Consider the following 14228-nt stretch of genomic DNA (forward strand, 5'->3'; position numbering starts at 1 on the left):
ATGCTGCTTTTTTATTTTTATATTAGCCATTTTGACTTCATATACGACATGATTATTTAAATTGTTATTATTTTATTGTATTTTTTTTTTTTTTTTTTTTTTTTTTTTTTTTTTATAGCTTATGGTAATTCTGATCTTTTTTTTAATCTAATTAATTTTATCTTTTTTTAACACAATTTTAAATATTTTAAATGGGCCATTTTGAAATGGCAGGTGTCAGCTTGAATGAATGAATGAATGAATTTCCTTAAATATTAATACTTGAAAAACAAGTGCTTACATACCGTGAACTGCCCAAATACTAACCATAAAGTTGCTATTGCGTTTTTAACCACAAGAGGGCAATGACTCCATCCATCAGGTCTTTTTCTTTAAGACTCTTTAAGTTTGTGTTTGATTATTTGGTCAGTTTAGTGAGAACAGCATTAATTCTTGAGGTCCAAACTAACCTATCCAACACCAACAGTCAGCTCTAAACAGAACAGTCCAGTTTGCTGCTGTCAATACAGTAAAGAATATGATATCTGAGTACTTTAGTTACTTAAATTTCAACCAGAATATTTGTGTATATGTGTGTCTGACCAGTGCGTAAAATGTCTTTTTGGGTGTTTTCCTACATTCTCCACACTAGTTATCCGGATGGTGTGTGTTGCATTTGAGAGAGGAAGAAAAGGAACAAGAGAGGGATGTTATTCTTATTGTGGTCAAATGGAGATGAGTTCAAAACCACACAAACAACAAAATGGGAGAACGAATGACAGAATAAGCAAAGAAAACAAAAGGAGAACAGTCAGTCCTGTGTAACATCCCAAGCCAAATGAAGATTTATGGTGCAGAAATTTCAGCTTAAAAATGATCAACTGTAGACCGAAAGATTAATGATTTCGCGTCTGAAAGCTTTTGTCTTTTTTAGGCCACATAACACATCTGCTTTGTCTTGCCTTGATGTGCTGTCAAAACTTGTTTATAAAACCATTTTGTATTTGGAAAGACACTCGAGAAAAACCTTCAGGCGGGACCTCAATAAAGCCACAGTGAAAATTTCCAAAGTGTTCCAGAAACCAAGCCCACACATTTCTGATCAAACCAATATAAATATGCATAAAAAGATCATCTGAAGATGTTTCGCTAAAAACTGCGAGTATGTTAACTGCAGCAGTCAAGAGGGATGGGGTTAAACCAGGGATGCAAACTTGAGCGCTGCAGTTCAGAGGGAGTGAGAGAGGCAGAGAAACTGAGGAGAGAGAGAAAGGGAGACAATATGTTTTCAGGACTGGTTGATTAACAGTGGGCTTCTGGGGGAGGTATCAGAGAGTGCTAGACCAAAAGAGAGAGAGGGAGGGAGAGAGAGAGAGGTGTAGATGAATCTTTCTGTAACTTGTGTGCAACTGATGATTTTCCTTCTGCTCTCTTCACACTCACACACTTCTCTTTGGAGAGCCACTGGGATGTGACAGTAAATCAGAGAGAAGATGATTCAAAGACTCACCGGGAAGGACTCAGTCAAACAGAATGCGAGCTGGATGCCACATAAATGAGTAAAACTGGGGAACTATGAGCCATAAAGCGTGACTGCTTCGGTTTGGCCTCTGCAGAGCTGGACTCAAACAGGAAAGCCTGGTGGAGACGCACACGGCACAGTCTTCAGGAGAGCTTCGAGAAAGCTTTCGTACTTCCGATGGATATCCACGCTGCTTCTCTACATCTGGAGCTCTGAGCCTTGGCCGATCTCTGACCTGCTGCTTGACCTTTGACCTCTGAGTGACCTCTTAAGGAATCACAGCAATAAAACGTGACTCGGAACTCCAGATCTACAGGTACACAAAAGAAGATTCTTTAATAAATTCATTAGTTCTATTTAGAATCTAGTATATACAGTCTTAAAAATAAAGATTCCAAAAGGGGGGTTTTGCAGCAATGCCATAGAAGAACCACTCTGGGTTCACCAAAAGTCATTTCTACGAATAGTTCATTAAAAAAAAAAAAAATTCTTAGCGTAAAGAACATTTAAAAATCTGAAGAACCGTTTTCCATCATAAGAACATGGAAATATTCCATGAATGTTAAAGCTTCCATAGATGCCAGTGAAGAACCTTTATTTTTAAGAGTTTAAAGAAACTTTTTATGCTGGAATGGTTCTTCGAAGAACCTTGAAAACCAGTGTACTAAGTAGAATTTAGGAAGGTTCTGGACTCTTTAAAATAAAGGGTGTTTAAAGATGTTTTGTCATAGAAGAACCATTTTTGGTTCCCCAAAGAACCTTTCAGTGAACCGTTCTTAAAAAAAAAACATTTTAAAGAACATTTTTCGACTATAAAGAACCTGCATTTGAAAGTTTCCATGGATGTTCGAGGTTCTTCATGGAACCATCAATGCCAATAAAGAATCTTAAAAACCAGCATTCTAATTCGATTTTAAGAGGGTCATGTCACTCTTAAAGAAAAGATTCCAAAAGGGTGTTTCTGCAGTGATGCCACAGAAGAACTATTTTTGGTTCCCCAAAGAACCTTTCAGTGAACAGTTCTTAAAAGAACCATTTTAAAGAACGTTTTTCGACTATTAAGAACCTTTTCTGCATTTGAAAGGTTCCATGGATGTTCAAGGTTCTTCATGGAACCATCAGTGCCAATAAAGAATCTTAAAAACCAGCATTCTAATTTGAATTTAAGAGGGTCATGTCACTCTTAAAAAAGATTCCAAAAGGGTGTTTTTGCAGTGATCCCATAGAAGAACCATTTTTGGTTCCCCAAAGAACCTTTCAGTGAACAGTTCTTAATGAACCATTAAAAATCTGAAGAAACTTTTTCAACTGTAAAGAACTTTTTCTGCATTTGAAAGGTTCCATGGATGTTCAAGGCTCTTCATGGAACCAACGATGCCAATAAAGAACGTTTATTTTTAATAGTGAAACTTTTTATGCTGGAATGGTTCTTCACAGAACTTCAAAAACCAGCATTCTAATTAGAATTTAAGAGGGTTCTGCCACTCTTTAAAAAAAAGTTCCAAAAGCAGTTTTTGCAGTGATGCCATAGAAGAACCATTTTTGGTTCCCCAAAGAACCTTTCAGTGAACAGTTCTTAAAAGAACCAGTTTTGCGACTATAAAGAACCTTTTCTGCATTTGAAAGTTTCCATGGATGTTCAAGGTTTTTCATGGAACCATTGATGCCCATAAAGAACAGTTACTTTTAACAGTGCAAAGAATCATTTTATGATGGAATGGTTCTTTAGTTCTTCATGGAACCTTAAAAACTGCTACTGTGACAAGCCAAAGAACCATCTCTAAATCATTTACTGCTGTTATTATTTAGTGTTTTGTAAGTAGTTCTTTATAATCTAACCATAATATTGTGAAACTGATACTGTTTATCACTAAAAACCGCTGCTGAGTGGAAGGATGGAGAGAGTGAGCCTGACAGTGAATGTTTGATGATGGGGACATATGCATGAGAGAACGTGTGAGGTTGTGTGACAGTATCGGCGTGTATGTTTGCGACTGAAATTCATGATTGGCGTTATAAAGAAGGGCATAGAAAAGGATCAGCCACAACTCAGTTCAAAGTGGTGACTGCCCCTCAGAGCGCATTAAACTGAGCGGATTTGAGCCTCACAGCCTTTGAGTTTCCCAATTCCCTACCACTCCTTCATAAACCAGTACTATTGAGAATGATGCCAATGTGTGTGCCTATGATTGCGGGCTTGAGTATAGTTATAATTTTGATTAGGTTAGGGTTAATGTTTATGCTGTTCTAATAAGATTAGGTTAGGATTCATTTGTTGTAACTGTAATTATCCTACATTAACAATAACAGCAGTAGATGTGAATACTTGAGAAAGATACACTTGACTGTATTGTGTGTGCGTTTGACGGAGCTAAAGTCAGACTCAAAGCATTGTGACGACAGCCATCAGAGAATTCCGTCACTGATATGGTTGAACTGTTCAACCACACTTCAAACCTCAGCTATGTATTGTAACATGAGTCTGACCCAATAGTCCTAAACCACAGATATTCCATCCTCTCTCACTGATATAGACACCCAGATACCACATGGTGACAAATCACACCGTGGAAGCACTTCATACTGTACTCTTAGCCTGAAATCTAATCTAGATCTTCATCTGGACTTTGGAAACCTCTTTATGCATTCTTATTTAGCCTAAATGCACTTCTTGTCATTAGTCTCTGGTACAAAGAAAGATTTAATGGGTAATGTTCATGTTCTTGCATTCAGCACTTCATGTTCTCATGGTAAAACATTCTGGTTGTTGTGGTGTGTGGAATAACAAGATGCTGGACATGGAAAAATGAACTGTTGAATTTACTGTGCTATTTACTTCTTTCTTTTTGGAGTGACTAGATTTTTTAAAAACAACTGGAAATGGAAATAATATGTGACCCTGGATCACAAAACCAGTCGTAAGGGTCATTTTTCAAAATTGAGATGTATACATCATATGAAAGCTGAATAAATAAGCTTTTCATTGATGTATAGTTTGTTAGGATAGGACAATATTTGGAGATACAACAGGAATCTGAGGGTGCAAAAAAATCTAAATATTGAGAAAATCACCTTTAAAGTTCTTCAAATAATGTTCTTAACAATGTATATTACTAATCAAAAATTAAGTTTTAATACATTTACAGTAGGAATTTTACAAAATATCTTAATGGAACATGATCTTTACTTAATTTCCTAATGATTTTTGCCATAAAAAAAAATCAATAATTTTGACCCATACAATGTATTTTTGGCTACTGCTACAAATAAACCCCAGCGACTTAAGACTGGTTTTGTGGTCCAGGGTCACATATTAGAAGCAACTTTTGACAGCTTGTCATGTGTTGGTGTTTAATTCCTGCTGCCATTCTTGTGTTTACTCAGGAATGCACCTGGCAACTGGTGGGCGAAACCTCTCATTATCGTAATCTTTTCGATATTTTCTATATAGAGATACATGCCCACCTGTTCTTAAAGTTATCATGTTTACATGAAGAATACACTTAAAACTGCAGACATTTGTACAGAATGTTCAAATGAAACTGCTCAAATTAGAAAATGTCTCTGGAGAAAATTCCGTTAACACTGGGCTTCGGGGCAGATGTAGTCTTGACATGTTTAAAAAGCATTAAAATGTTTCTATAATCAGAAATGATACCTTTTTGTGCGATAATGGCAGCTGGATTTAGAGAAATCAATTTAGCATGTTAGAGCTTTTCTTCTGTTAGAAATGCAATGTTAATTTCAAGCTGAAGCTGTGCAATTTTTTTTCTATCCTAGCTTAACATGTAGAGACAACTAAATAAAGCCATGTGTAGGTTAATTCCCCTCAAAAGTGTGAAAAGCTAGATGCAATCCAGACATTGTTCCATTTGACCAACCAATAGCAGAAGGGAAGTTTGTTTGAATGCAGTCATTATTTTGGAAACCCACTTCAGCTCAGATGTGTGCGTATGTTGCATAAATATTCCGTAAAGAGATTGTCTTGTGGCAGAGGGAGGTACATAATTGCTGTGATGATAACTCCTGTCAAATTCATAATTTTGTGGCGCCAGTTAGTGTTTATGCGTGAGATGATGTTTGTGTGTTTTAATGTGTGTATGGGTGTGAGATAGAAAGAGAGAGCTTCAGGGTTTGACATGTGGCTTCGTGTGTCTCTTGTTTTGGGTTGGAGATGTTGTGGAAGTGTGAGGGAAGGCTCGCTGTGGGTTTTGACAGCGGTCGGTCAATGCTGGTATCACTGGCTGTGCATGCTGGCTTTTGCTCAATGAGAGATGCTGGTACTTGTGGTTTGGTTGTTTTACGCTACACTGATTTTCTTACATCAGTCATTCAGCTCAAACTGTTTTTAGCAGCTGTGTTCTGTGGGAACAAGATCTGCAAGAAAGTTTCAATGTGAAATAGCACTTTTAGAGTAAAACAAGGAGCATTCAGGAAAGGCTTAATGTATCTTATTGATCAGTCAGGATTCTGAGATATAAATTCCTAATTCTGAGGAAGTCAGAAAAGCTTCATTACTCAGAATTGTTAATTTATTTCTCAGAATTGTGACTATATTTCTCAGAAATTTGAACCTTTTTCTCAGAATTGCAACTTTATTTCTTGGAATTGTGAATTAATTTCTCAGAAATTTTCATTTTTTTCTGTGAGTTTATTTCTTAGAATTGTGAATTTATTTCTCAGAAATGCAAGTTTATTTCTCAGAATTGCGAGTTTATTTTTCAGAAATGCGACTATTTCTCAGAATTGTGGCTTTATTTCTCAGAATTGTCAATTTATTTCTCAGAATTGCAAATTTGTTTCTCAGAATTGTTAATTTATTTCTCAGAAATGCAAGTTTATTTCTTAGAATTGCGAGTTTATTTTTCAGAAATGCGACTATTTCTCAGAATTGTGGCTTTATTTCTCAGAATTGTCAATTTATTTCTCAGAAATGTAAATTTATTTCTCAGAATTGCAAATTTGTTTCTCTGAATTGTTAATTTATTTCTCAGAATTGCAAGTTTATTTTTCAAAAATGTGACTTTATTTCTCAGAAATGCAACTATTTCTCAGAATTGTGAATTTATTTCTCAGATTTGTGAATTGATTTCTCAGAATTGCAACTTTATTTCTCATAATTGTGAATTTATTTCTTAGAACTGTGAATTTACTTTTCAGAATTACAATTATATTTTTAAGAATTGTGACTTTATTTCTCATAATTGCAAGTTTATTTCTCAGAAATTTGACATATTTCTCAAAATTGTGAATTTATTTCTCAAAATTGCAAGTTTATTTCTCAGATTTGACTTTATTTCTCAGATTTGTGAGTTTTTCTTAGAATTGTGAATTGATTTCTCAGAATTGCGACTTCATTTCTCAGAATGAGTTTATTTCTCAGAATTGCGACTTTATTTCTCATAATTGTGAATTTATTTCTTATAATTGTGAATTTATTTTTCAGAATTGTGACTTTATTTCTCAGAATTGTGACCATTTCTCAGAATTACAAATATATTTCTCAGAAATACAAGTTTATTTATCAGAAATGCGAGTTTATTGCTCAGAATTGTGTCTTTAAATCTTGCACGTCTAACTTAATTTCTCAGAATTGAGTTAATTTATCAAAAATACGACTTTATTTCTCAGAAATGTGACTATTTCTCAGAATTGCAAGTTTATTTCTCAGAATTACGAGTTCATTTCTCAGATATGTGACTTTATTTCTCACAATTGCAAGTTTATTTCTCAAAATTGTGAATTTATTTCTCAAAACTGCAGCTTTATTTCTCAGAATTGGAAATTACATCTTGCAATTGTAACTTTAATTTGAGTTTATATCTCCCAATTCTGATTTTATAACTCCAAATTGTGTTTATACCACGCAATTCTGAGGAAAAAAAACATCTGAATTGCAAGATGTGAACTTTGCAATTGCAAGAAAAAAGTCAGAATTGTGAAATAAAAAGTTGCAGTTACCTTTTTTTATTATTCAGTGGCAAAAACAGGCTTCCGTATTTAAGTCTATGGCTCATCTGCTAAAATAATAATATAAATATAATAATGTTTTATAAATGATTTAGTTGAATGGTAAATATTTGGTATGTCCTGTAAACCACAAACAATTTACTAAAAAGTACAATTTATTAATGTTTTGTGTTTCTGGTATAATGAATATAACTAATAAAAGTATATATATATATATATATATATATATAAAACAAGAGCTACTACCACAATTCTGCTAAATCACTGTGAAGTGACAGTATACCATTCAGTTATAATAAAGTGTAAAATCACTAGTATAAAAATAGCAGTGAAAGTGCAGCAACCACAGTCAAGTTCATGCTGTAAATTCACACAATTTTTTAGTGTGGATGATCTGACTTTGACTTTCTCACATACACAGACAGATGGGAGAGATAGGTTTGTGTTTATTTTCTTGCGTATGTTCCAACTAGACACTGTCATTATCTCCAAACCACAATTTTTCTCAGGGGAGATTTATAGCCCCTCTGTCTGTGTACGTCTGTGAGTGTGTGTGTGTTTCACTTTCACGATCTGAAATGTGTTTCAGGTATAGACAAGTGAGCTTGGTTGTGTGTTTGTGTATGTATGTCACAGTCCTCTGAGTCACTGTCACATCCTGGCATTCCCTGATTCTTCACACGTAATCTTGAGCTACCAGTAGACCGAGCCTTCTAGTCAGCCTGTGGTCATCTGAAGGAGAGAAACCCAAAACTGCTAAACTTTCCACATCCTGATCTAATAATGTTCACATGGTGCTCTCCCCACTGTTTACATGTCCCCTGCATATCTCACCACCGGCATAAGCAAAGCCCTCATTATTTAACCCTGCCTCAGCAGAGACATAAAGGCCACTTCCTCGTAACCTCATGGCTTCTGTAGCGTTCCCTTTTGATGGGCGGCCCTGTTTATTTGCATGAGCATTCTGGAACTGGTGTAAAAGTAAACAGCATTAATGGCTGCCGGCGACACTGACGGAGGGAGATACGGATGATTAATCCATTCCCTTCTGCCACCATGTGAGTCGCAGTTAACTGTAGCCTCAGAAGTAGCCGATTCTCCCCAGTAACCCAAATTTATTGAGCTTAAAGGAATAGCTCATCACTGTGGTGTTTTAAAAACAATTTATGAAGACTGTACTGGTTGTTTTTTCTATTCAGTTACAAGGAATCAGAGCTAAACCTTTCAAGCTTCAAAAAGGAGCAAAGCACCATAAAGTAAATGACACTGAAGAATCAGATCAGCTTCATTTGTTAATGAATCACTCAGATGGGTTTGAGTAACCATACTAAAAAGATTTGACTCAAGAACAATTTGTTCATGAATCACAGCTATTAAACTCTTATGAATATAGAAGGATTTTCAGTGAAAAATAAAGTTCAATTTGCTCCTCTCACAAAGCCATTATGGCTTCAGAAGATTTTGTGGTGCTTTGAATAATTTTTCAAGCTTGAAAGCTTCAGTCCAGAAAGTCATACCGATTTGGAATGATGTAAGTTATAAATATTAATTCCTTAAATTAAATCAAAAGGTACCACTTACTGAAACATATTTTAAACATTGATCAGGATTGTGTTATATCTGTGCATGTAGGGAAAGTTTCACAAGTTTTCTTGACTAACTTACGCTAAACTTTTCTTTTTTTATCATGTGAAATAGAATGTAACAGTTCTTTATGTAACTTTCTGGTGTTGTTTAGCTTCAGGCTTTCTGTGCACTCTTCTACTTGGTCTGTACTGAAAAACGTCTATATCCTTTAAAAAGCCGCTGGGACATAAAAACAATTCTAGACTATGTCTTTTAAATACATGAAATACAACTGTGTCTTATTCCCAATCTACCTAGCAGACAAGATGAAAGAAGCTGTTGGCCATGCGGGGAGAGAAAATGTGAATGAAACAGACAATGCCAGTGGTTGTAGAGTATCAGAAATGTCAGAGGTTATCAGAGGGTTATCTAAAGCAAAACTGACAGAGGGCGCCATGATAAACAAGATTGAGAGTTCAGACCAAAGACAGGGTTTAACTTTATCAGCATTGTATAAGAACCGCTGCTTTTTAAGAATACACAAACTGCTATAAAACTGCAGTCACTGGTCTATTCAGCTACTTTCAAAAAGTACCATGTTATCGCCATGGTATAGATATGTCCTGATAAACTGTATGTATCATATTAATACCTCATTATAATCATTTGTGGTACCTTGGAGTGACTTGGAGTAATATCTGATACTATCACTTTTTTTTTTTTTTTACAAGTAATCAACACAAGACCGAGAACCACTTTTTACTCACCACAGTTTATTTCCGTGTTTTAAGAATGGCCATCCGTAAACAGTACTTTCACGTTTCAACTAGTCTGATTTCCATGGATGACTCATATGAGCAGATTTTTCTTCAACCCTGGTGAAAAAACCAGCATATGCTGGTAGGTATGTTTTGATGCTGGAATGCTGGTTAGGTAGGTTTTGATGCTGGTTTAAGCTGGTCATGTTGCTGGTCAAGGACCAGCATGAACCAGCAAAGGACCAGCATAAACCAGCTAAGGACCAGCATAAACCAGCAAAGGACCAGCATAAACCAGCAAAGGACCAGCTTAAACCAGCATCAAAACCTACCTAACCAGCATTCCAGCATCAAAACATACCTACCAGCATATGCTGTTTTTTTCACCAGGGAAGTGAATCAAAAAGATACAGCGCGTATACTGTAGTCCGACTTCCGAACAAATCAGTCTTTTGAGTTGGTTCGTTTTAGTGACTCAAAAACATTCAGCGTGAATAGTGTAGTCTGACCACTGATAGATCAGTGAGTCTGACTCCCGAACAAATGATTCTTATAAGTGGCTTCGTTTTACTGAATCGAAGACACTCAACGCGAATAGTGTAGTCCGATTCCCAAATGAATGAATCTTATGAGTGGGTTTGTTTTAGTGAATCAAAAACATTTAGCGCAAATAGTGTAGTCCGACTCCTGAACGAATGAATCTTGTGATTGAGTTCGTTTTAGTGAATCAAAAACATTTGGCATGAATATTGTAGTCCAGCTTCTGAACAAATCAATCTTGTGTTAGTTTTTAGTGAATCGAAAACTCTCAGTGCGAACAGTGTTTTTTGATTCCCAAATAAATGAATCTTATGAGTGGGTTCATTTTAGTAAATCAAAAACATTTGGCACGAATAGTGTAGTCTGACTTCCGAACAAATGAATCTTGTAAGTGGGTTTGCTTTAGTGAATCGAAAACACTCAGTGTGAATAGTGTAGTCTGATTCCCAAATGAATTAATCTTATGAGTGGGTTCATTTTAGTAAATCAAAAACATTTGGCATTAATAGTATAGTCTGACTTCTGAACAAATGAATCTTATGAGTTGGTTCTTTTTAGTGAATCAAAAACATTTGGCACAAATAGTGTGACTCCCAAATGAATGAATCTTATGAGTAGGTTTGTTTTAGTGAATCAAAACACTTGGTGCAAACAGTGTAGTCCGACTTCCGAATGGATGAATCTTATGAGTGCTTTCATTTTAGTAAATCAAAAACATTTGGCATTAATAGTATAGTCCGACTTCTGAACAAATGAATCTTATGAGTTGGTTCTTTTTAGTGAATCAATAACATTTGGCACAAATAGTGTGACTCCCAAATGAATGAATCTTATGAGTAGGTTTGTTTTAGTGAATCAAAACACTCGGTGTGAATAGTGTAGTCCGACTTCCGAATGGATGAATCTTATGAGTGCGTTCATTTTAGTGAATCAAAAAAATTTAGCGTAAAAAGAGTAGTCCGACTTCCGAACAAATGAAACTTGTGAGAGGGTTCGTTTATTGAATCAAAAACAGATTCCCAAATCTTATGAGTGGGTTTGTTTTAGTAAATTAAAAACGCTCAGTGCGAATAGTGTAGTCCAGTTCCCAATTGAGTGAATCTTATGAGTGGGTTCATTTTAGTAAATCTAAAACACTCTGCGTGAATAGTGTAGTCTGATTCCTGAACAAATTCATCTAGTTATTTCTAGTAAATCAAAAACAACGCACACAGTGTAGTCCGACCCCCAAACGAATAAATCTTATTTAATCATTTAATTTTGGTCAGTTAAATGTTACTTAAGACAAAGAGCAAAATAGATGTGTTTGTGATATGTTTTGGTAGTGAATGACGAAGTTTTGGATACAGCCTAATGTTATTCTTATTTTTTATTTTTATTCATATTTTTTAAAATGTATTATTTGATTTTTAAATTTGGTTCATTTTTATAGTAATAAAAAAATATTTATGTGTATTTATATTTATGTATTTCATGTGGTAAGTGAATCAAGATCTTGCAGATTAACCAGTCTTGCCTGATTTCTTTTGAGTGAATAAGTGAATAAAAGAGAGTTTACAAACTGGGTATATTTCAGTATAATGACATTCATTTGACAATGTATACATTCAGATCCCTAACAGAAGCACTAAAGTTTCTCCCTATTTTGAATCTTTTCTCAGGATGTTCTGGAAGCTGGCAATACCTGCCATTTTGGCATGGACCCTTTTTGCATCCACAGAAACCAAGAAGCCACGCCCCCAGGGTGCCATCCCCTCCCCTTACAAGCTAAAAGGCAATGATTTGTCATCACCATCCCACACACTAACGTCATTGCCCCAGCACACATCAGCACGACGACAGAAAGGCAAACACGACATGCTGTCGTCGAGCCGCGAGGCCCTGGTGGTCACCGAGAGGAAGTACCTGAAGAGCGACTGGTGCAAAACACAGCCGTTACGTCAAACGGTGAGCCTGGAGGGCTGCCTGAGCCGAACCGTCATCAACAGGTTCTGCTACGGCCAGTGTAACTCCTTCTACATCCCACGCCACTTGACGTCTCAAACCTCACATCGAAGTCGAAAAACAGCGTCTGCGCCAGACCACAACACTTCGTTCCAGTCTTGTGCGTTTTGCCGGCCAAGCCGGATAACCACGGTTACCGTGCGGCTTCACTGTCCTGGGCTGCAGCCGCCGTACCGGCAACGGAAAGTGCAGCGGATCAAGCAGTGCAAATGTGTGTCTGTTAACGTCAATGCCGCATACTGAGAAGGCACACAAATGAAACAATGCTTTAGGGTGTGCCTTTTGGAAAAACTGGGGACGCCCAACAATCAATGTGTGAAACATGCCAAAGACAACAGCTAATCAGAAGACTGGCCACCTTCATTATGTCTGGACTGTACCACAGCATGCTACCCGGGAATGCTTAATAGCTGCCGAGCAGCGATGGAACACAAAGCTGGATTTTTCTTCTTTTTTGACAAATATAATGAAGCTAAGAGTTCAATTACATACAAGACTGAAACAGTAAATAACATTCATGTGTTTAAAATGAACAGTGTGTGACCTTTGACCTCTTGAAAGCTTTTCTTTAACAAAACATGGAGCGTCTGTATTTCAGCGATCTCCTGCTTTACCTCAGCAATGATGGTTCTCTATAGAGTGCAACAGTCAGGGTTCTGGAAGTAAAAATCCTATGCATTTTCTCAATTGATTTTAATGATAACTTATGAACCTTTAAAGACAGACCAAGTGTAAGCTACGAGGTTGTTAATAGATGGTATATGCTTCTGTTGAAGTCTTAAGCCTGCATTAGCTCAACTCATTTTTGTAAATAATCATGACATTACCCATCATCACTCTGAAACTACTTCAATATTTGTGTATATATATGTGCATATTTTACAAAAAACAAAATATGTTGTTTCTATATATAATCAACATCTTTAAATCAATAGTTTTATATTTATACATAGTTTTAATTACGATTATGTCATTGGGATTGTAGTTCCTTTTCTTATTAAAATTAAGAACACAGTTTTGTACCTTTGCCTTTTTCAAATGTTTTGGTTTCATTTTGTAAATTTGTCTAATACAGAAAACTTTTTTTTTTTTAAATCCCTGTATGAAAAATGAATGGGAGCAATACTTTCGGAACCGAGGCTGCTGAAATATTGGGAGGGTACTGTTGCACTCTATTAATCTTGATACTTGAGAACAGTGGAAACGGTCCGACCACCATCTATCTTCACCATCTTGTCTTACCTACCCAGCCGTTGTATATATCAGCGCTAATGAAGGACAGGAGAAGACATGAAAGGATGCTGGGTGACTGTGGACCTTATCGACAGGAAATTAGACGGGGGGGTTGCTATATTTTGACTAAGGACAGGCTGTCAGTTTGGGATAAACTATATTTTGACTTGGTGCTGCCATTAGCTTTGCTGCATCTGATGGAAATGATGCCGTTGGTTTCAGTTCATCCATTCTGGGCTGACTCTGATCAAGCCCTTCGATAATTTGAGCCTTACCGTTGTTATGATCAGTCACAATGTGCGCAACATAAACTGGGATTCATAATGGTTTAAATTTTACCTTAAAGTCTAACCGACATGTTTTCATTAAGACAATATTTAACAAAATAGCAAAAAAAAAATGTGTAGATAAGGAAATTATATGACAAAGCAACCATAGAAAATCTATGAAATATATGTAAAATATATAATAAACATGTCTTCTAAAAATAAATCTATTATTTCACATTATGACCTCCACCTTTTTTCCACAAAGGAAAATACATCACATTATTCATACAGCAGCTGCTTCAGTTCATTTCTTAATACAGAAATAGCGCAGCAATGATCACGCATGAAATACAAAGCTGTCAGCTTCTTTAATTGAAAATACATTAG

At 36.0% G+C, this 14228-nt stretch overlaps 1 protein-coding gene across 1 annotated transcript; it reads left to right on the plus strand.

Annotated features, from left to right (window-relative positions):
• The first annotated feature begins 901 nt into the window (after nt 1-901).
• Nucleotides 902-14067, plus strand: grem2a (gremlin 2, DAN family BMP antagonist a). The gene is made up of 2 exons (XM_051134239.1): nt 902-1817; nt 11997-14067. Exon 2 carries the CDS (start codon nt 11998-12000, stop codon nt 12580-12582), a length of 585 nt encoding a protein of 194 aa, XP_050990196.1. The 5' UTR covers nt 902-1817; nt 11997; the 3' UTR covers nt 12583-14067.
• The last annotated feature ends 161 nt before the right edge of the window (nt 14068-14228 follow it).

Source organism: Labeo rohita, chromosome 17 (assembly GCF_022985175.1).
Source record: "Labeo rohita strain BAU-BD-2019 chromosome 17, IGBB_LRoh.1.0, whole genome shotgun sequence".
Taxonomy (NCBI): Eukaryota; Metazoa; Chordata; class Actinopteri; order Cypriniformes; family Cyprinidae; genus Labeo; species Labeo rohita.